At 35.4% G+C, this 25,336-nt stretch overlaps 1 protein-coding gene across 10 annotated transcripts in view; it reads right to left on the bottom strand.

The window, feature by feature from the left end:
• LOC135224388 (CUE domain-containing protein 1-like) overlaps window positions 1-25,336 on the bottom strand; it is a 105,802-nt gene that overhangs the window by 65,128 nt on the left and 15,338 nt on the right. For 4 of the 10 annotated variants that reach the window (XM_064263344.1, XM_064263347.1, XM_064263345.1 and 1 more), the window contains exon 4: window positions 22,375-22,495. In XM_064263344.1, the coding sequence (XP_064119414.1) occupies window positions 22,375-22,495 (121 nt within the window). Of the gene's footprint in view, window positions 1-18,172; window positions 18,367-22,374; window positions 22,496-25,336 lie in introns of those variants that run through there. The other 6 variants (XM_064263351.1, XM_064263353.1, XM_064263348.1 and 3 more) reach the window with 6 other exon arrangements.

The following is a 25,336-nucleotide window of genomic DNA, read 5'->3' as shown; positions in this document are numbered from 1 at the left end:
CGAACGAACAAACATATGTTAGACCGACCTGTCCCTCGTATTGCGTGGGAAATCTTTCCAAAACAAAGTAAATTAATAACTTGCATGGTAACTACTGCTCTGTTATTAATTAGGTTCTCTTTTTAGCTTTTAAGTATTCTGAGTTACAGAATCTGTATTGACGATACGGTAGATGAGACAAGGATTCTCGATATCGAAACAGTTCAAGAATCATGATGACTTCATCTAAAATAAACTAAATTGATAACTTTAATAAGTGTCTATGGCTTTGTTATCAATTAGGTTCTCTTTTTCTTTTAGGCAAATTTATGTAACAGAATCAGCATTGACGACACCGAAGATGAGACTAGGGATTTCGAGATCTCGAAACAGTTTATGAATCTCGTTCCGATTCACGAACTCTGCTCTCCACTAACTCTTGGCGTTAATTTCTTTGTTGTATTGTCGATATTAACAACAGTGGAAAAATGCGTTTATTTACTCTCCACCTTTCAACCTACTCACGTAAATACAATGATGAAAAATGGGTCATCCGTACGTCCTATGCAAATACATTAAAATTCCAAAGGGGAGATCAATTTCTTTAATAGAAAAAAAAAGGGGGGGGCGGGGCCTTGGGTGGCAAAAGGAATGCCGTATCCTTCTGGCGCCAAACCACTCTGAGGTGTCTGCTAAAAAAAATCTAAATAAAAAATAAATAAATAAATGTGTTTAATGTTTAAAAAATACATTTTAATTAATAGTGATTCCCCCCCCCAAAAAAAAAAATTCTTTCGCTGTAATAAATCAAGAGATGATCTGGTATATATTTAATTTGTACGGCATTTAATTTACATAGAATCTTCTCTATTTGTCTTACAAATCGTTTTTGCTATACCAGACCAGCTACAAGCTGATGAGATGATTTTAAGACAACTGTACAAATTAAATACCACAGAAATAGTTATTATTATTAGGTATTAATACTATTATTATTAAGCAACATTAATCTAACAAAACTCAACATATACCGAACGGATTCGTTACATAACCAACCAGCATGAAACTCCACGAAAATAGATGTATAGAATATAAAAAAAAAAGTGGCATCAAGAGTATTCTAACTTGACACTTAGACTTAACAACCAAGCCGGGTGAATGCGGGTGACAATAGGATGCACCAGGAGGAGGATGAGTCAACGGTACGAAACACATCGAGGAACCTGATTGATGGATGATATAACCGCGTGAGAACGATGTTAAGTCGACAGTTTGAGTCCGACCTAGTTGTTACAATATACCTGATTTATTTACTTATTCAGTCATACATACATACACACATACACTATTTATATATATATATATATATATAATTATATATATATATATATATAATATATATATATATATATATATATATATATAGATAGATAGATAGATAGATAGATATATAGTGGATATATAATATATATATATATATTATATATATATATAGTATATATATATATATATATATATATATATATTATATATATATATATATATATATATATATATAGGGTGGTTGCATACTATTATTTTCATGAAACACGTGGATTCGGTTCCTTGGTGTTTCTCATCGTATAGAATCGATTATATTTAATGTTAAAACGTTTATACTCCATTCACTACGATTCAGAACAACTTCTACCTAATAAAATAAAAGGCAACGACCAATCAACACAATTCGTTCGTCCCAAAACCGTATTCAAAACAAGAAAATAATTAACGTTCGGCGAATATTAAATTTTTCAAAAAGCATTTCAACTCCTACTTTGAACAAAAACCTTCGAGTTTCAAGAAGACAAAAACGAAACAGATTAATGGCACGATTAAAATAAATAATGCCGTTTGAATGGGTACTTGATGTAATTCTAATACGCATTAAGAGAAAAAACCAAAACAAATGGCATTTAATCCACTCAGAGGTGGCTCGCCAGAGAATTCCCAGGCCCGTGACCAGTACCGATCGTAGTAACCTTGAGTCAATGGAAAGGAAAAAAAAAAATGAGACGGAGCGACAAACAGCCATCTTAACGAGTGGGAGTAGCAGGTAATTCATTCAAGTGTTGTTTCTGTCAATTTTCGGAAATTATATGTAAAGGATGACGGAAAAAGATCAAAGAAGAATTCATGTGAGACTAGGTTTAGGTTTATGGTCAGTTTCGACTGAAGCAACAAGTAATAACATCGACATAACTGGAATGATAATTATATATATGTTTGATTTTAAATCACAAAAAAAAAAAAACGTGATGATTAGACGAACAAAGTTACATGAATGTATATATATATATATATATATATATATATATATATATATATATATATATATATATACATACATACATATATGTGTGTGTCTATATACAGCGTGTGTGTGTTTGTGTGTCAGGACAAACGACACAACCTCGGCAGTAAAAGACCGGATATGGCTCCTTTCTCTTTTATGTCTTATTTTACAGCTGCGGTAGTCAAGGATAAAGACTGAAAAAGACGCCCTGGGGACGAGATTGTAGGAAAGATGCCATAGGCTGCCCTTGGGTGCGAATATGCTCAGTGAGAGGGGAATTCCAGCAAAAAATAAATAAATAAATAAATAAATATATATATATATAAGGCTATGTAGGACACGTGGTCATATGATATACTTTTTCGAAGCATATGCATTTTACCAGTTGCGATATAATAATAATAATAATAATAACTAATAATAATAATAATAATAATAATAATAATAATAATAATTATAATAATTATAATAATAATAATAATAATACCATGGGAACACTACACATATCCGAAACAATGCACACATTAGATCCTATAGAATATCAAAAACATTATAATAATAATAATAATAATAATAATAATAATAATAATAATAATAATAATAATAATAATACCGTGACACACTATACGTATCTGAAACAACACACCCACTACATCACAAAGAATACTAAAAGTATTATTAGAATTTTTAGCAATACTTATAAAATATCCATAAATATCAATCGTTCATAATCTGTTAAAATATCTCAAATCAAATACCGCACAGGTAATATGAAGACGAAGATCATTTTTCCACGTACACACACGCATACACACGCAAGCAAGCAAGCAAGCGAGCGCGCACACAATTCCTGGTGACTTGGGAGTCAACTGCGGTCAGAACCACTGAAACGGCAATATGCTATTTTCAAAATAGTTACCTCATAACTGACGACTGTATAGGATTAAGATATTTCACCTCCATTGTGACCAAAAATAAAAATGGTTCTTGATCAAAGAGGAATATATATTTCACTCTTAATGAAAACGGGTTTTATCGAGGATAATAATGAAAATGATCTCTCGGCCAATGTTTGTTTGTGTTTGTCTGTATGGTGTTTTGACGTTGCATGGAACCAGTAGTTATTCAGCAACGGGACCACCGGCTTTACGTGACTTCCGAACCACGTCGACAGTGAACTTCTATCACCAGATATACACATCTCTCACTCCTCAGTGGAATGCCCGATAATCTAACTCGCGGTAACAGAGATGGCAGGCCAACATTATACCGACCATGCCAATGAGGCGCTCTTGGCTGATGCTATCTAGTTATAAAAATCTGAAGGCTTAAAAGAACTATATACTTTATATTCAAACGGGGTCATCGACCAATGGCAGATTACAACGAAAGAGAACCGAGAATTTCCCCATCCAGTGGAATCATGACGGAAAAACAAAACCGTCGAAGCTTTTCGGGAAATATCGACCCTACGAGAAGTCTAATCGAAACTTGAAGACCTAATCTAACTTTGGAAACACGGGGGGAAAAACTTCGGCGTGTCCCAAGTTGAAGAAAATGTCGAACCTCATTGACTAGTTGCATTGTTTTCCACTTCCCCAAAGAATTTCGACTCCATAAAATGTACCATCAGATGGAGGGAGATGCTTTACAAACTACGATTCATCCTGTCACTTCATATTTACGATTAAGCTGTGCAACATGTGACCGAAAAATGGAATTAGTATAAAGTCCTTCGTGGTTAATAATGAATAATATTAGTTTTGTTTTTGAATTGTGCGTACAGTATGCCTAAATAATGATTCAACAAAGCACCCTCTGAAGCCGAGTCCACACGGTCGAGCTTTGCCCGACGAACTTTGTTCGATGTGACGTCAGAAGCGGGGAAAGTCAGAACCTTTTATCCGCGGTTTCTCCGCGTCTGACGTCACATCGAACAGAGTTCGTCGAACAAAGCTCGCCCAAGTGGACGGGGCCTAACATGTGATCAACAAATGAAATTAGTATAAAGTCCTTCGCTGTTAATAATGAATAGTATTACTTTTGTTTTTTTAATTGAACGTAAAATTGGCCTAAGCAATGATTCAACATAGCACCCTCTAAGCAAAAAACATACGCACACAAACACAAACCACACATGCGCATAATCACCCACGAAATACACAACCTACAAATAAATCAAACAACATTTGGATGACACAAACGATACCAGGTAAATACTAAGTTTTCTGTAATGGCGTAAATTCTTACGGTACTCCAAGTGGCATAATAATTATTCTGGATACATCTCATGATTATTGTGGATATATCTCGTAGTTAGTTTGGATATATCTCAATTATTCTCGATACTTCGCATAATACTGTGGATACATCTTATAATTATTCTAGATACATCTCATGATTATTCTGGATACATCTCATAATTATTCTGTGTATATCTTAGTTATTCAAGATATATCATAATTATTCTGGATACATCTCACAATTATTCTGGATATAAATCATATTTCCAAGCCCCAATAGTAAGTTTCAGCGCTTCGAAGTTTCATAAAGAAAAATGTATAAAAATGCCATTTACAATACCATCATTATTCATTATAATATGCAAATATTTTCCAATTAGCCCCAAAATAATATGACGCCCAAATGTGCAGAGGAAAAACAGGTAAAAAGCAGGAAGTCTATGAAATGAGTACTCAAGGGCTAGTCGACAAAGAGAGAGAGAGAGAGAGAGAGAGAGAGAGAGAGAGAGAGAGAGAGAGAGAGAGAGAGAGATTATTACACTATTTTTTCTGAGACTTTTCGTCATAACTAACCCACAGCCTAAGGGTAGATAATTAAAGACCCAACCTCTGTATAGTAGATATATGGACTGAGCCGTTTTCTCGTTACTTTGCCATTTATTATTATTATTATTATTATTATTATTATTATTATTATTATTAACAAAACCACAATTACAAAAAAATATATAACTGGATTCTTATTAAGAACAGCCTAATCACGCCATTGTGAATCTTTATTATTATTAAATATTATTATTATTATTATTATTATTATTATTATTATTATTATTATTATATACTTGAAAACAACACCATAAAGTTCATAAAATCCCATTTAATGATGCTGACTTCTGCATGAGAGAGAGAGAGAGAGAGAGAGAGAGAGAGAGAGAGAGAGAGAGAGAGAGAGAGAGAGAGAGCCGATATCGGAAATCGTTATTCGATAAATTTTCATTACAACAGAAGCATTTCTCATTTTTGTGAGGTATTGATGTAATACTGAACTGGCTTTGTGACATTTCCCATGGCTCTTGTTATTACGGGTTGTAATTATAACAGGAGGGGACCAGGTATCTAACAACACACACATACACACAAACACACTTTATCTTGCTACAGGCAGAGGGACACAGTAAGGCTGAAAGACCAATGGCGAAACTGTTTTTGTCGATGCATAATAATTCTTTACACACACACAAAGAGGCGATATGACTGCAGTACGATTTTCCTTAGTATTTTATACGTGCGCTCGTGAGCAATAATATTTGTACAGTGTTTTGTATTAAGGCGTGCGCTCTGTCGTGCATTATATTCTACTGTGTATTGTAAAATATGTTATCTGTATATCGTTCATTAAGTTACCTTTATTTCGTACATTATATTCTCTGGATATCGCACATTACATTTTCTGGATAATGTACATTATATTTTCTAAATATCGCACATTACATTAATCGTATATCGTACTTTATATTCTTTGTAAATCGTACAATATATTCGTTGTATTTCGTAATTATATTCTCTGTACGCCGTATATTGGAATGGAATGGAATGGAATGAGGAATTTAGGCCCAAAGCCCAGCACTGGGACCAATGAGGTCATTCAGCGCTGAAACGGAAACTGAGAATAGAAAGGTTTGAAAGTGGTAGCAAGAGGAAAACCTCGAAGCAGTTGCACAATGGAACAATTGTTAGGACAGGGTGGATAGCAAGATGGAAGAGAGAATATGAATGGAGATACAGTAAAAGTAAAGAAAGGGGTTACTGCTAAGGGCCGAAGGGACGCTACAAAGAACCTTAATTAATGCCTACAGTGCACCTTGTGAGGTGCACTGACGGCACTACCCACTACGGGGTACATCATATACTCTCTATATATATTACGTTATACTCTGTACATTGTACATCATATTCTGTAATTTCGTATATTCTCTGTATATCGTAAACTGTATTCTCAGTACATCGTTCATTATATTCTCAGCATTTCGTACATTACATTATCTGTATATCTTACTTTCTCTAAGCATCGTAAGTTATATTCTCTGTATAACCTCACAAATAGCTTTAAGTTCTTTGCTTCAATATCACTTTTTATTATCACACACAAACTACCGCACACGCGCGCTCAGAAGAGAGAGAGAGAGAGAGAGAGAGAGAGAGAGAGAGAGAGAGAGAGAGAGAGAGAGAGCCTCTGGCCCCCTGTTTAATGAATGCTACCACAAAAGGCAAGTAAGTAACATTGTATTCAAGGAGCGCTTAGCTCCTGTATTTCATTGAGTGTTTTACATTAAGAGCAGTTTCACATTCTTGTCATGCTAATATTCTCTCTCTCTCTCCTCTCTCTCTCTCTCTCTCTCTCAGCTGGCTTCTCAGGCCTTTAATAGGCCTCACTGCCGCTCGCTTCAGACTCGTAAGGACTGTTGAAAGCGTAATAACTATACCTGTATTTTCAACCTTCTTATGCATCTGGACTTGGGACTTTGCAAAATGGTGGTCTCCCGATATGTGCGCTTTATAGTCAAATTAGACCAAAGAGGGTCAGAGAAGGCTATGGTATGCGCTAGGGGCACTTATCATTGATAATCGGTCACCCATTTAAGGAAGTACCATGCCAAATGTTGTTTGACTAGCTGTGTGGTGAATACGCTACCGCCATGAGTGCTGTTTGAGTAGGCATATCCGCATATACTACTACGCAGGCCAGATAATGTATGCGTTGATATGGAAACTGCCTGTAAACAAAATATAGTCTACCACTACACGTCTAAAATTAACACACACACACTACAGACCCGTACCGAGGGGGAGGATGGTCGGGGGGGTCCAATGACTCCCCCCCCCCCCGGAAATTTCTGGAAGTCCATATTTTCTGTGACTATCCTTTTCATTGAACTGTACTTACAAAGTAATGAATAATTATTGATTTTTTTGTTAAGTAAAAGTATATAACATAACAACTAAACAACAAATAACGTAATATGCATGTTATCGTTAACATAATAAATGAAACGAAAAAATCAATAAAACTGAAGAAATACTCATGAATTTCGGCGCAAACTTTCAACATTATAAGTAAAATTCCGTTAAACAAAGTCAGTACTTTGAATAACATCTAATCGGGTAGAAGGACATAGACCGCAGACCCAATTTTTCTTATTAATATAACTAAAATAACATTTTCAAGTGTTTCATCTTTTATATACCTATATATCCAATGACATTTATAGAAGAAAAGGTCCAGTTTTGGGAAAAACGACCCTCCCCCCATAAAAAATACTCTAGGTACGGCCCTGCAATATATATTCGATATTGATATTTGCCGCTGGCTTTATAAAACTGATATGCGTGTGTGTGTGTGTGTGTGTGTGTCAACTGACCCATTATAACATCGATTTGACACAAATCATAAAAAACAAAATACGTTGTCTATATCAACAACACAAATAAATTTCTGCAAAGAGTAGCACAGTGGCATTAAACACAAATATGGTCAATTGCCCTTGACGTGAAATGGGGCAGTGAAGTAACCAAACCACATTAAAGTTATTGGAATCCAATTCGAGTTGACACCATTTCTCTCGCGGTATCAGAATATCCGGCACGCTAAAGGAATTACTTAAAACTAGGCTAGAAAGTTTATATAGAGGTCACAGACGAAGAAAAAAAACACACATTCAGATTGTAAATAATTCGGAGGAAACTATTCAGAATGTTAAATAACAGACATATTTTTTCTTTTCTAATAACTCATCACTTCTTCCTGCATTTTCTATCTATTGCCTTCTGTTACTTCTTTCGAATGAGCACCAAATTCCTTGGAAGCTTGAAGTCCAAGTCAGTGGCCCCTGTGGGCTTGTTCCATATGAATAGGGTTCATCTTTCGAATAATAATAATAATAATAATAATAATAATAATAATAATAATAATAATAATAATAATAATAATAATAGGTTTTATCATAATAATCAAGAAGAACGCTTAAAAACACAAGGAATATATAATCCATCGTAATGCTAATGATAAGTGCGTCTTACAAAGTTTAAGTAAAAACATAAGTGAGTCTTACAAAGTTTAAGTAAAAACAAGCGGACGAACGCCTACCAAAAATCTATTAACCAAATTGCCATTAAAAGACAATACAATTACATCACTCCACACATAATCGAGAGAGTACACTAAACAGAATACAGACTAGAACATAGAATTTAGACCAAATGCCAAGCTCTGGGACCTAGAAGGTCATTCAATGTTAAAATGGAAACTGAAAGTAAACAGTTTCTCAACGTGTAACATGGAACAACTCCAGTTGCACTAAGAATCAATTGTTAGGAGGGGGTGGAAAGCAAGATGGAATTAAGAAAATGTGAACGGAGGTATAGTAAACGGTTGGAAAGAGAACGCGGCTAGGGGCCGAAGGGACGCGGCAAAGAACTTGAAGCAATGCCTACTTTGCACCTTAGGCCCCGTCCACACGGCCGAGCTTTGCTCGACGAACTTTGTTCGATGTGACGTCAGAAGCGGAGAAACCGCGGCTAAGTTCTGACTTTTCTCGCTGTTTATCCGCTTCTGACGTCACATAGGACAAAGTTCGTCGACCAAAGCTCGACCGTGTGGACGGGGCCTTATGAGATGACTGACGGCACTACCCACCCACCCAACGGGGAAAGGTACACTAAAAGCATATTTACAAAAAACTAGTTTCTTTGAAAACTTTTTTTTTCTGAGAAATCTTTCTCTTTCCAAGAAGTTGCCTCAGAGAGATGTCAGCAATTGCAACTGACAAGACGTCACATGAAGTCTGTCGAAAATACTTCGGAGAGGGACGTCGGGATATTAGGTCCCAGACAAGAGTTTCACTTATATAAAACCTGAATGATTATGTCTCCCGAAAACATCTTGGGAAAAGGGTGTGTATATATGGTATATATGTAAGTATGTATGTAGAGAGAGAGAGAGAGAGAGAGAGAGAGAGAGAGAGAGAGAGAGAGAGAGAGAGAGAGAGAGTATGCGTGCAAATGTGTGTGTATTATCCATAATTATTGTATATGTTATATAAATATCAATATGTACTTATTGTGTGTGTGTTTGTGTGTGTGTGTGTGAGAGAGAGAGGGAGAGCGAGAGAGAGAGAGACCAAAATGGCATAATGCTTTGGGCGTATGATGTATCCATGAAAACGAAAAAGTAACCAAAGGCTCTTTTATTCCCTAATAAACAAATTCACGCAATAATAGACACAAACAAGAAAGAGAATACAGTTTGCGAACTACACAGAATTCTCGGCCCATTATGCACCTACTATAAAAAAGAAATCCGCTCTTCACATTTGGCCTTTGATCTGCAGCCTTTGTGATGCTGATGATCAAAACAGTTCTCAGTTGGGCGCCTACATATACCTGGAATTAATTCTGCAAAAATCCAGACATTCCCTGATAGATGACAAACACTTGCATTGTCTGCGTAGATACAGATTCTATTACGTGTGCTTCTACGCTAACGCTCTTGACCCTAAACACGTCAGATTACCTAAAAGGTATTGGGTTTCTTCACGTGCTCTGTTAAGTCCTGCGTAATCTGATATCAATGGACACTATATGCTTGAAGCACTACTGTGAGGATTCTGATACTGTGGTCCTTATAGATATGTAGATTCTTATAATGTGGTTTGAGGGAGATTTTGATATAAACAGATATCACTCCATACTGATAGCCTCCCTAAAACTTGAACGGTCCTGGGGACATCCTCTCTCAAATTACTGCAAAACCTGGCAGTGTGCATTTTGACCGGGCAATGTAAAAACAGTGTTGTGGATAGTAAAGTATAATCCCCTACACACAAGACAAAATGGAATCCCCCTATAACTGCAATTTACAAATGGAATGATAGGTCTCTTCTAAAAACTCCATGTTCCCAGCCGTGTCAATTCGTCATTATCCATACGAGAAGTATGTTCGGTTGATCGTAACTCCCAGTCTTCTGAACTCGTTCTCCGACAAAACTTGTAATTCCTTACTATGTCATTTTCGCGTTACTTCAATGAAGAGCTGTGTCGGGCTCACGACATACCAGTGTAACAGCCACCCACTACCTGACCTTTGAAGCCACAGACTATTGCCAAAATTATACATCTGTGAAATAGGGTGGTTACTTACAAGTGAGGGGTGTTTCAAGGACAAAATCAGAACATTTCACCTGCATTCTGGAAGCTAAGTCTTTCGGTAGTATCTGACGTACATGGACAACCATTTCTGGCAAGTGTTTTTCTTAATATATGTTAGTAACGTACAAAGACAATCATTTGCTGAATCACATTAAGTGGTGTTTTCATCAAGTGGTGTTTTCATCATCGAAGTAACATATTTGCCAATCTGACTGTCAACGAGGACACCGGCGCATCTCCTCTCGCAGACTGTCGACTCTCCTGTGCCCGTCGGCGCTTTAGGTTACAGAAACAAGAGACGCCGGGATCCAGCAGCGACAAGACCAAATATGCAGCGTTAGGGGGAAAGGATGACTTTGGTGGCCTTAGCTTCCTTCTCTCCCCGAATGGTGGTTGCTGCGGTTATACAGCGACAGAACAATATGAATTCTGATCTCCGCTGGATCGAGAGAGCCAACGTCTATTTACAAGCGGTTTTTGGAGGGCTTGCAACAGTCTCGTATCCTTGCGTTGTTGGAACGCGCAAATATTAATAAATGCAGACAAAGAATGTTAGTTCAATTGGCTATGTCAGAGGGACCTCGCTATGTGAGAAATGAAAGGCATCGCTATGTGAGAAATGAAAGGCATCGCTATTTGAGAAATGAAAACGAATAAATGTTTGTCATCGTGGAATTTGAAAGCATAATTACTGCATGCATTTGAGGATAGGGACAGTTAAGGAGTGAATATATCAAAATCTTTGAAAAATAAAATTCTCTTTTGTGTGAATAGTGAATGTCAGAGAGAGAGAGAGAGAGAGAGAGAGAGAGAGAGAGAGAGAGAGAGAGAGAGAGAGAGAGAGAGAGAGAAGAGAGAGAGAGAGAGAGAGAGAGAGAGATAAAAAATTAAAATCCAATAATGATTTCTTCCCCAAGCATAGTACACAAATACTATGTAAGTCTTTGTCCTTTTTATCCTAGATATGGATGCTTTTTTCCCAAATCCACTGAATAAGTCGATGCAACTTTCTTCTCCGTTTTCCCAAACCCACTGAATAAGTCAACACACCTTTCTTCTTCGTTTTCCCAAACCCACTGGATAAGTCGATGCAACTTTCGTCTTCGTTTTCACAAAACCACTGAATAAGTCAATGCAACTTTCTTCTTCATTTTCCCAAACCCACTGAATAAGTCTATACAACTTTCTTCTTCGTTTTCCCAAACCCACTGAATAAATCAATACAACTTCCTTCTTCGTTTTTCCCAAACCCCCACTGAATAAGTCAACCACAAAACTTTCTTCTCATTTTCCCAAACCCACTGAATAAGTCTATACAACTTTCTTCTTCGTTTTCCCAAACCCACTGAATAAATCAATACAACTTCCTTCTTCGTTTTCCCAAACCCACTGAATAAGTCAACACAACTTTCTTCTTCATTTTCCCAAACCCACTGAATAAGTCAATGCAACTTTCTTCTTCGTTTTCCCAAACCCACTGAATAAGTCGATGCAACTTTCTTCTTCGTTTTCACAAACCCACTGAATAAGTCAATACAACTTTCTTCTTCGTTTTCCCAAACCCACTGAATAATTCAATGCTACTTTCTTCTTCGTTTCCCAAACCCACTGAATAAGTCAATACAACTTTCTTCTTCATTTTCCCAAACCCACTGAAGAAGTCAATACAACTTTCTTCGTTTCACAAACCCACTGAATAAGACAATATATACAACTTTCTTCTTCATTTTCCCAAACCCACTGAAGAAGTCAATACAACTTTTTAACTTTCTTCTTCATTTTCCCAAACCCACTGAAGAAGTCAATACAACTTTCTAACTTTCTTATTCGTTTTCCCAAACCCACTAGGTAAGTCAATGCTATTATCTTCTCTGCTTGCCCAAACCCACTAAGTTCGTCAATGCTACTATCTTCTTCGTTTTCCTAAACCCACTGAATAAGTCAAATACAACTTTCTTCTTCGTTTTCCCAAACCCTTTGAGTAACTCAATGCAACTTTCTTCATCCTCCCTAAAATCCCTCTCGAGTCTTGGATACGGACGCTATGACCTCCCGCAGGTACTATAGGAAGGTTACCATGTAGTTCATTGTATATTTAATGACGGCATAAAAACAAGTAATATCTAAACGGACTGTATTTGTTTACCTATTTGTATGTTTTATCGAATATCTTTTTTTTTTTTACTGTTCTCCTGTTTGCCAGAATCGAAGGCAGAGGGCCAAATCAGAATGAAATAGTTACGTAACGGAGTGAACCAGACTCCTCCTCCTTTGCTAAATTTATGATTAAACCTGTTATTCATCGGCCAGTCACGATATGAGCAAAACATCCTAGTAATGGCACACTTAAGGGTGAGGCGTTAGTACCTATACCAGTCCATGAAAAAAAAAAATCTGTCGTCAAAACAATTCATACCCCTCCCCCTTCCCCACGGGAGAGACCACCTCTCTTCCTACCCAACAACCTTCCCCACCACCCCCACTACTACTACAACCAGTTCCTGACCCCTGCCACAACATTCCCTTCTAGCTAAAAATTGGTACTTTACATAAGCACAAAGCCTTGGCAAGTGGCTGTTGAGAATTGCAGCTGCTTTCGACTTTCTTCGATGTTCTGTTGTTTACTCAGGATATCAAAATTTTCCACACATTCATATAAACAGTGAGTGCCTCTAGATGGCTCCGACCTTCTTATTTTCAGCGAACCTTGTTGAGATGAGGTTGCTGGTCACGCAGATGATCAATGGACCTATGATACCAATAAACATAAAAATGACAAGAGATCTAGAATTGACAGCGTAATCTTATGCTGTCTTCTGACACGACAATGTGACGCCATTTGAAGATTTAACAGAATTAAAATCACATACGTAGATATCTAGGCAGTACTGTTCCACCCAATGTCCAGCCTTCTATCTTGCAAGAGGGGGTGGGGGTGGGGGGGCAGGCACTTGCAATGAAAGTGGGGGGAGGGGACCTGACCTTGATACACAAAGTGGACTATACAGGGGGTGAAAAAGGTCCACCCCCTTGTCTCGTCCAGCCCACTTCCCTATACTACAACGTTCTGCGTAACACTTAAGCCAACGCTAGACCATGGCATAGCCTTCCCGCTCCCCCCCCCCCCCCAGGAATTAAAAAGAAAAAAACATAGCTTAGGCATAGCAACATCGCAGTCTAAAAAGAAAAGAAAAAAAAAACTAGATTTACGAGGCAGGTAGTGGGTCCACTTAACCAAGCCCCCTTACATAAAACGTAACACAATTTGGCTTATTTTCCTTTCCTTGCCTCTTAACACCTCTTCTCACATCCCTGTGAAGCAATTTTATATAAGCAAAAGTCATTCTACGTATCACAGTACACGTACACTGTAGCGGAATGACCTTGCACTGCAACAAAAAATAATCAATTAAAAATAATTTTAAGAGTCGGTATGTCCTACTCTGTGAAATATAGATACCAATATCGAAATAAAATTAATACAACGGTTACCGATCGTAACATATCCCAATAGCAACATTCTTTTGACCTTAGCGTGTGGTAGTACTCAATAATTTAACTACAGACCTGTTTGAAGATGGTAATCAATGTTTTTTTTTTAAGTTCATCCACCCATTCAAAATATTTCAGTATTAAGCAAGTAACATTATTTTACATTATATAAGCCTAGAAGTAGCCTAGTTTATCCACTCCGTTAAAATTGCATCAATGAATACAAAATATTTCTGTTTTAAGCTAGTAAAATTTTTGTAATATATTCATTAAGTTTCTCCATTCTTTAATACAATTCTAATGTATTCTGATACTTTTTTTTTATCTATTTCTTGATTTTTGTTAATAAGTGGGGTCTCTTCTTCTATATTTCCCTTTACCTCGTCTTACTTGTTCCTAATGAACCTCATATTCTTTGAAAGCTTGAATTTCAAGTCAATGGCTCCTTTTGTAGGCTTGTTTCATATGAATAGGTTTTCTCATCGTTGTTAAAAATTATTACTAACTGATCGTAAGTGTTCAATATTGTTTCTAATTACTTGAGCGTAACACTCCATTTAAAAAAGAATCCGTCTCTATTTAGATACTAGTCTCACTTCACTCAGGTCGGAATCAACCAGCAAGCTGCTGATATAATGATGCAATTAAGTAAGAAATCAAATAATACGCCCGGTGAAAATGACAGGAAACGGGTAATTAACGCAGGAGGCTGGCTGTATATTCTGTGAGAATTAATGAAGACAGTTGGCGATACATTACAGAAGCATCTTCAACTATAGCTGGTTCACTTAAGGTAGATTCTTGGATGAGCCCTATTCTCACGAGACGTTTGTTTGGCGGCCGCTGATTGGCTGGTACCGGGAGGTAGGCAGCTTCCAGCCAATCAGCGGTCGCCAAACTAACGTCTCGTGAGAATAGGGCTCATCCAAGAATCTGCCTTAAGTGAACCAGTTATAAATGTTTTCCTTGCTCAAGCAGGACTGAAACCAGCGAGGAAAATACCAGGGAACGAATTAAAATAAATAAATAAATAATGTTACAAGGTGTAAGACTTTACATGGAAAACTACTGAGGACTTGAGGTGGCCAAATGAAACCATCGCAGTAACTTAAGAAAAACTCATTCTTTAGTTTCCTGTAAAAGAAAACGATTAAGATGGCTTTGTCTGTTTGTCCGCACTTTTTCTAGCCGCCCTTGTATCTTAAAAACTACTGAAGCTAGAGGGCTGCAAATTGGTATGTTGATCACCCACCCTCTAAACATTGTACATACCAAATTGCAGCCCTCTAGCCTCAGTTTTTTTTTTATTATTATATTTTCAGTTAAAGTTAGCCCTAATCGTTCGTCTGGCAATGCAACAACATAAGCCAATACGACCGGCTGAGTCTCATGGGCCGCAGCCCATACAATTTTTACCGAGACAACCCAAGAAGCCTTGGCGTATTTTTTATTTGTTTCTATTTAAAAACGGAAATAACACTATTTACACCTATGAAAGGGTTCTTTAATGTTACACCCAGTAGATCTGACTGGTATTCATTCCCTTTGTATATGTAGCAAGTTTGTTTGCCCTAAACACCTTTTAAATGCATTATAGCTTTCAAAAATTACAAGAACTGACGATAATACAACCAATCCACATCCGCAGCCAGCATGTGAACAAAACGTCTATAGTAGATTCACATCAACCGTGCATTTGATGCCTACGCCAGTCCCTTACGACGCTCCTGATTGGCTGTTGATAAGCCAATCACAGGACTGACAAGTGGAAACTCTCAGTTTCTCGAGAGTTCACATGGGTAGGTTCTATGTTCCGCCTCTCCTGAGGGATACTTTTGAAAGTCGTATCTCTCAGGAGAGATGGAACAGAGATCCTACCCATGTGAACTTTCGAGAGAGACAGAGTTTCCAGCCCTTTGATTGGCTTATCAACAGCCAATCAGGAGCGTCGTAAGGGACTGGCCTAAACATCAAATGCACGGTTGATGTGAATCTACGATAGTAATTATGAAAACGAGTCATATCGAAAATCATCCTAATATCTCTCAAGACAACAAAGACCTGTAGGACTCCTGCATCCACTTTTCGTTCTCGGGACAAGATAATTTTCATTCGGTCTCTTAAAAAAAATAAAATAAAAACTTATCTGAGCTCCTTGAAACAAGTTTACAATAATTCAAGTCATGACGACAAGAGACGCCATTAGCATTCAGAGTGGTTCTGTGGTGTCCTTGTGCTCTTCAAGGATTAATAGTACTATTACGATCGAAATTATAGGAAGAGATCACTCGTGTATATGGATAGCTGATCTATCAACCTGCCAATGTACAAGTACGGGAGCCTTATTAGGCCTATACAGGTGCGTCCTTATCCTGTACAAGTACGGGAGCCTTATTAGGCCTATACAGGTGTCCTTATCTTGTACAAGTACGGGAGCCTCATTGGGCCTATACAGGTGTCCTTATCTTGTGCAAGTATCCGTACATGGCAACATGAAAAGCTTACCGGAAGATAAAACTCATTTATCATGGATCGCAATCCTAAGACGCCACAGTAACGCGGCACGGAATCTTATTAGGCATATACAGATATTCTTATTTGGTGATTGATAAGATGAAAATCTTATCGAGGATGATATCACTCACGTATCATGGATCGCAATTCTATCAAGACGCCAAAGTAACGAGGCATGGGAATCTTATTAGGCCTATACAGGTATGCTAATTAGGCAGTAAGATCACAAGTCTGTTACCCGTGGGCCGTCATTAGTTGGGGTGACACATGTTTACAAAATCGAGATCAATCAAAAGCATTCGGGAATGGTTTGTCGATAAAAAAAAAAGTTTAATTCACCAATGCTTCAAGGTATGATTAAAGCATTTGATCAAAGTTTACTTATCATTTTGTCTACAAAAAGTCGGCGAAAGAAACACCAGAAAATGGCCTTAAAATTTGTCGGCCGTTCTCTCAAACTTTGCATCCACAGATTTCCTTTGTTACAACTGCAGAAATCATTTAAATATAAAACGTCCAGACTAAAATCGAGGTACTTTACGAAGTATAACAGAAACAAATAAGCATACCAGCTACATGCTTTTTCGATATATAACCAATTGTACGTCTCTCCTTGATAATGAATTTAATGTCCTTCCACCTAACACAAAGCAGTCTAATACGTATTCCCTACAAATATTACAGAACGTAATCTCTTTCATAAGCATACAACACATATATATATATATATATATATATATATATATATAATATATATATATATATATACATAGATATATATATATATATATCTATATATATATATATATATATATATATATATATATATATATATATATATATATTATGTATATATATATGATATATATATATATATATACATTAATATATTATATAATATATATACTATATATATATATATATAAATATATATATATATATATATATATATATATGGTCTATATATATATATATATATATATATATTATATATAGGATATATCTATATATCATAATATAGGTATATATAATAAACTGTACATGTACAGTACACTTTGGCACCTTTGCAATGGCGATTTCCCACCTACACAGTCCCTCCCGCAATAAATCCAATTATCCCTAACCTATTTCTGACTGCAGTACATCTGCTACGACGTGAAGATGCGTAAAAGCTGGAAGAAACTCCATTTCACAACGAAGTGTTCATTCCTTGCGTAAATAAATAATAAACACTCATTTTCTTTTGGGAAATTTTCAGATAGGCTTGTTTTTTCCACTTGTAACATCCCTCGCTACACCACTCAAAATCAGATTAAGTTCGCGTATCAATCGTATCCACGGTCTGTGATCACTGGCGGTACGTAGTAGCTTTTATTCTATATTTTATAACGAAATTCGATGGAATTACGCTGGTCGAAATAACGAAGAGTTCGTCACACGAAGGGACAATGCGCCAACAGCAACACGACCCTACCGAACGACCGCTCACTTGCTACTGCCACTGCCAGAGACGATTCAGAACAGACGACCGCGCAAGGATGGTCTATCGGCGAGAAGGAAGGGAATCGCTTCACTCTCGCGAGCTACAATGCCAGACATTTCATTCGGGACTCCTTGCTAAAAGGGGGGATGGGTGAGGCAGAGGGTGCGATGTGGGTTGGTTATGTCGGGAGGAGAGGGTGGTGGAGGGGAGTTTTGCCCATCGACCCGCCCACCTTTGCGCCCATCTCCGTGGCGGACCATTTTCAAAACAGTTTTTTTTTTTGTTCACTATTAGTAATCGGTACAAATGTTCAATAAAAATCTGACTTACCCTTATAAATTACTTCCACCATCATCATACCTGAACAGTAGCTATGCACTTCATGCGGAATAGACTTGAATGCTTGAATATTCATATTGCTTGACAACACCCATGGTGTAATGTTTTATAAAGAGGCGGCTCGTCAGTAGGCACTGTGGAACTGCAGCACCCCCTTACATTTCATATATATATGCTTAAAATTATGAATGTATGTATACATGAATATGAGAACTTAAGTTATTAAATTATCAAAAATCCTTAAACAAATTATTACCATACTCGTTTATAATATATATATATATATATATATATATATATATATATATATATATATATATATAGATATATAATATATATATATATATATATATATATATAATATATATATATTGATGGAGGGGAAGTTGTGTTTTGAAATTCGTCAAAGGTTAATTAATATGTACTATTAGTGATCAAATTAGTGACGATTCTGATGATATGTAATGTAATGCAGAATAATCAACTCAGCGGCAAATTGCAGTACTAAGTGGGGGAAAATGATAACCACATTAATGTCAATGAATAAAATTCAAAACAGTAACTTTCGGCAGCGGTTCTGCTGCCTTCCTCAGCAAGAGAGAGAGAGAGAGAGAGAGAGAGAGAGAGAGAGTGTGTGTGTGTGTGTGTGTGTGTGTTTATGCAGTTAACATCAAGGAATTTGAAAACATATTACTATGTAATAAACAGCACCCCTATGAATGATAGCCACGAGCCGCCACTGGTTTTATATTATAAAAACAATAATGCAGACGAATTGTACTTGCTTATTCCTCTCATATAAAATTAAACACACGCAGAAATCGTCATTTTTAAACACATGGTGTGACAGGAAGACCTCAATGGTCACAAATCACTCCAGTTAAATCATTTTGACATTTCCATCACTAAGTTCCCTGCTGAAAATACAGTAGTGAACACACTACGTATTCGTTTTGATAGAAATTTATCTTGTGTATTTTTCTTTCTCTATTCTGCACCAGCTACAGTTCATAAAACACTGAAAAATTTACTGTAACCACTATCTACTATGAATTTGCTGTACTACTGTACTATCTACTATCATGGAAAGTAAACTGTTATAAAAAGGTCAGAATGTTATGCAGGACCAATATATAGGTAAAGTTTCTCATCAGTGAAAATAATCCAATATTACTAGGATGACAAATACAAGCCCACAGGGGTCACTGACATAAAATCAAAGCTTCCAAAGAATATATTGTTCATTAGGAAGAATTAACGACAATAAAAAGAACAAATATCAAGGGAAATCATATGGAAAACTACAGTATTTCATACAAAAAAAAAAAAAAAAAAACAGAATATGTAGGAACACAAAAATCATTCCAAACAATGTTGGTGTGTCCCAATACCTCGTTTTAAATTTTTTCATTCACCTCGTTCTAAATTTTTTCATTTACCCGAGAGACCCTTCCCATCAACAATGCAAGCCACCCACTTTTCCTCTACCATTTACCTTTAATATATATTCTTTTCTATGAAATTACCTCATCATGATAAATTTTTCTTCTTCACATTCCCTCTTTCAGTGGCACTTCACTTGTATGTGAAAAAGAAAAAAACAAATCATATACGTACTATACTAATCCACCAAGCCCTCCCTTACCACTTTCCTAAAGAGAAAGATTACTAAAATCAGATTAAACTAATTTCATCCACTATCTCTTCTCAGCTCTCATTACCTAAGCATCACATGAAATCTCTTCATTGTATTCAGCTTCAAGGCTACAGTCTCAAATCAATACAGTGAGGTTTGTAACATTCTTCACTGATCCAATGCTTCTCCTGTCCCTAACTTTCTTCTCGTTTTGGAATCATTTCATCAGTTATCACTATCCTCTTCCAAAACAATTTTGCTTCTTCTCTGCCAAATAAATTACCAACACCATCCCATTACCTCCAAATTATTCCTTGCTTCCCAGTCATTTTTATATATTTTTAGCGTTTACATTTACAACAATTCCCCGTCTTTGCAAGGCTTTTTCCCATTTATCATCACACCATTACTACTGCAACCTTCTCTACCTGACCTCTAACATGCAACCCTTATTTGGACCTTCCAACTGCTTCCGTGATTTTTAATTGGCAGACAGTGAGGACCACGACGATCAAGGTAAACATTCTAGACTCGCTCACATTACAACCTAATAAGGGTTCAACATTCCATATGGTACACTAATAACTGGCCTCAGATTTAATGCTACTGTGATATCATCTACCTTTCTAAGACACTTGTACTATTAGAAAGAATCTTGATCACTTTTATGCATTTGGACTGTTAACAAGTCCTTCATCTCATTCATTATAATACATATACCATGTGTAATCTACCCTCAATTCAGGAAACAGCAAAAAGTTTAATTTTCAGTTTCTCATTACACAGTGGTCTTCCTTCACTATTTCAGTTTCTCTATCATTTCCAGATTTCTGATTATGGAAAGACTCCTTGGACATATTTAACTCTTTACTGATGTTCAGCCACTTTTAATGTAACCATACCTGAGTGTAAACTGTGTTACGTCCATTGCTTCATGACTGATGATCTGCTGCATCTTCCTGATGGTTTCAAATTACCAACCACTAAGATTCTGACAATATTTGAAACAATACAGCTACTGTGATTGCTTGGTCATCATTACAAAAAGCAAATATGTAATGAGCACATAAGTGTTATGTAGAATCAAGCAATCTTTGTCAAGAATGGGGTGTGATCCAAGCATGTACACAACAGGTCAGGGTAACACACTACTAGTCTCAGCAGCATCCCTGAGATCATACCAGTTTTTGCATGAATAAATAGGGCCAAATACTTTCCAATAAGATCTTATAAACCAGAAAATGAGATGCTCACCAAATCTTAACACAAATTTTTACTCTAGTTACAATACTTTTAATGGTCTTATCACAATAAAAGGTAAAAGATTATCAGGGTGAATTTGGTAAATTTTTCTCATTTTGGGTTCATAGGCAGCTTTATAATCTCTTATCTACTGGTGAACCACGACGGATATTCTGTTTTGAGAAAGCATGACTTTATAATCTCATTTCTAAGTTAAGTGCTTGGTATCCCACAATCTATGCACTCTTACAAACACACTTTTTTTGGTTTTTAGTGGCACTGAAATATAAAATACTTGGTCAGAATCATTGTGTGCTGCTTTTCAGAGTACCTTAAGTCTTCAAATCTAAAGGAAATTTTATATCAAACAAACAAAAAAAGTTAACCCAGGTTTTTACAAATGTCTCCAGTGAAATTACTAGCTGTTTCTTGTGATTCAGCAAATCTTGTCTCTGTTATTCTTGTCTAATAAATGCTACCACATCATCCATACTGTACATATATCTTTTCCACAGGAGTAATTCTATATTGCTTACAATTTTTACCAATACTGTATATCTCCAATACTCTATCTTCTGCAGTACTTTACCTCCAGATACATTTGTCTGAATTCTTTCCCTCCCCCACCACAAAGCTGACTGGCATTCACTGACAAAAAAACTGACCCTTTCGTAACTTAAAATTCCACTCTAACAAATGGAATATACCATGTTGAAGCAATGATAAGATGTACATGTACAAATTTTGTCAGAATTATATCCCAACTTGTTCTTTGATGCATTTAACACCTTAAAATGATAGCTTCCACGAACCATATAAACAGCTACGAAAGTTAAAATCCATTCTAAAACCCAAATTAGTAGAAACAAGCAACAGAAAAAAATTCCATGAAGTAAAATTGTGTACTCACTTGATGTGGGGGAGGTGTCAGTCTCAAGAAGTCTGTAGGCAGTGGCAGGAGCATTGGAGGATTCCAGTTCTTCTGAGCCCGCAATGACAAAGACTCTTCTGACTGGGCAAGTCCTCCTCGTCTTCAAAAAAGAAAACATAAGGTTGAGAATTTGGAACACATAATTCACAACTTTTGACAGGTACATGAAATCAGCCTGAAAATTAGATATTTTTAAAGATTACACTAAAAACTATAATACTATGAAATACTTTAAAGCTTAATTTCAAAAGAACGCCTACATTTGACAATCAAAATGTTTCCTTCCAATGTCATGATATAAAATCTGGATATTACTCACATAAAACAGAAAGATTAAAATAATGAGGTAAGTTGAAGTATTTTTCAAGCTTCATTTTACAAATGCTAAAAATCCAAATAGAACAAATAACTTGGGTAGTGAGTTAATTATAAACAAAGTGTGTTTTTTACTTAAGTAATTATTACTCAACACTGCACAGGAATAGCTATTTTCTATTTAACCATGGTTTAATTCATGTGCTTCATTACAAAGGCATACAAAATTGTAAATACTCTCAACCAGAAGGCCTATTATGATTATTACATCTCATTATTATTATACTGTACAGTGGTGTGTCAAGATCACTAAGAAGCATCTCCAGATACTTAATAGGGCTCTTATCAATTTATTCTTAAATGAAAGATGAAAATTAAAATGAATTAAAGTTAAAAGAGTTGTAAATCTAAATGAGAAACTAGAAGTAATAAAATAAAAAAATAAAAAAAAGCAAGCAGAGAGCAAAGGAGGTAATAGACTAAAAGATGCTGAGGAGTGGAACACGATACATAGTACACTAAGCTGTGCAGTCCTAGTAAAATTAGCTTGTACTATATTTATCTATATACATATACACACACACACACATATATATATATATATAATATATTATTATATATATATATATATTATATATATATATAGTATATAGTGTACTATATATTTATGTGTTATATATATGTATATATAATTATATATATATATATATATATATATACCTATATATATATAATATATATAATATTTATAATTAATGTGTATATATATATATATATATATATATATATATATATATATATAATATATATCATATTATATATTATAATACTACTAATATATATACTAACTATAATACTATATTATATATATATATTTATGTGTATATTATATATATATAATATATATTATATATATATTATATATATATATATATATCTATATATATATACTAATATTAAATATATATATATGGTAGATACATAATCCATTCTGAACTTTCTATGTTGTCAAAAGACTCAACATTTATTTCACACATGATTATTCACTACTTAGAAGGCAACTCAACACTTCCAATATAGGTCTAGTTTTTAAAGTGCAGACGGTATAACAAAAGCACAATTATAAATACATGTATCAATATACAGTACATGCTTGTACATAAAAATATATACCAGTCATTATACATTAAATTCTATATGTACATGTATAACTGTAACCACTGATTTCGATTATAACAAACTGGCATTAATGTTAAAATCTACCTCACTCAAAGGAGTGAAAGTTATGCTTCTAAATTATGCAAGTGGTGCCATGATTTGGTGCAATTACTTTAAACTTATGGGCAACCACACACACCTGAAACAACATGGATATCATAAAAATAATACAGTCCCTATTAAAAACAGTTTGCTTCATCACATAATAATAATAATAATAATAATAATAATAATAATAATAATAATAATAATAATAATAATAATAATAATAATAATAATAATAATAATAATAATAATAATAATAATAATAATCATAGGAGCACTAGGTACGATCCCAAGATCCCTGAAAAGGAATCTAGAAAAACTAGAGGCTGAAGTAGCTCCAGGACTCATGCAGAAGAGTGTGATCCTAGAAACGGCGCACATAGTAAGAAAAGTGATGGACTCCTAAGGAGGCAGGATGCAACCCAGAAACCCACACTATAAATACTACCCAGTCGAATTGAAGGATTGTGATAGAGCACACACAAAAAAAAAAATTATTATTATTATTATTATTGTTTAAAGTATTAATATCATTATTATCATCATTTTAAGGTTATATTAACCACGCTACTTAGTCACTTCTTGACTGTCATGAGCTAGTTAAAAGAATTTTTGAAGGAAAGAAAATGAAACCAAAACAAAACTGAAAAATCCGGAAGTTGACTGTATGAAAAATACAACAGAAAGGACTGCACTTAAGAGTTGAAGGGATGGTGCTAAGAAAATTCAGTCCCCTCTGTAGTGTGCAAGGCAAAGGGCTTTAACCTCCAAGTCATTACACTGTAATGCTTAGAACATTTACTGGTGTCCAAATGGAGAACTAGTCTGTCTGAAAATACCTACTGTATCTAATACTGTGGGAAATATAAAAGCTTACTATCACTCCTATGTAAAATATCCAAGTGTCCAAAAATACTTTGCACATACAGAAATGAATGTGAATCAAGTAGTACGGCACCAGTAAACAGAAAATATGTAAAGACATACAATATTACAAGTATACTACTATTGTGTAATACATAATATAGTACATGTCTATACAAAACAAAACTGTATAGATATACACTAAAATGTGACCCAGATACCACAACCCAACTAACAAAGAACAGGTAATTAGCTTACGATCATTTACCATTAAAACTAAGTGGATAGAAAGAGCAACAAAAAAATTATTATTACAGTGTTTTCTAAACAAGAGACCAACGTATCACACATTTCACTTTCATATGGCTCACCCAAATGATTTGTTCTTTACAAAGAGGTGAAAATTGGTGGCTAAAGCATTTCTACACAGAACTTTTATTGCTATTTACAATGCAGCAAGTAAGACAATATACACATACTACTAGTATTAAATAATTTA

The sequence above is a fragment of the Macrobrachium nipponense genome, chromosome 12 (genome assembly GCF_015104395.2).
Source record: "Macrobrachium nipponense isolate FS-2020 chromosome 12, ASM1510439v2, whole genome shotgun sequence".
In the NCBI taxonomy this organism is placed as follows: domain Eukaryota; kingdom Metazoa; phylum Arthropoda; class Malacostraca; order Decapoda; family Palaemonidae; genus Macrobrachium; species Macrobrachium nipponense.
The sequence above is the reverse complement of the archived record's forward strand: the minus strand, read 5'-3'. Positions and strand labels throughout refer to the sequence as shown.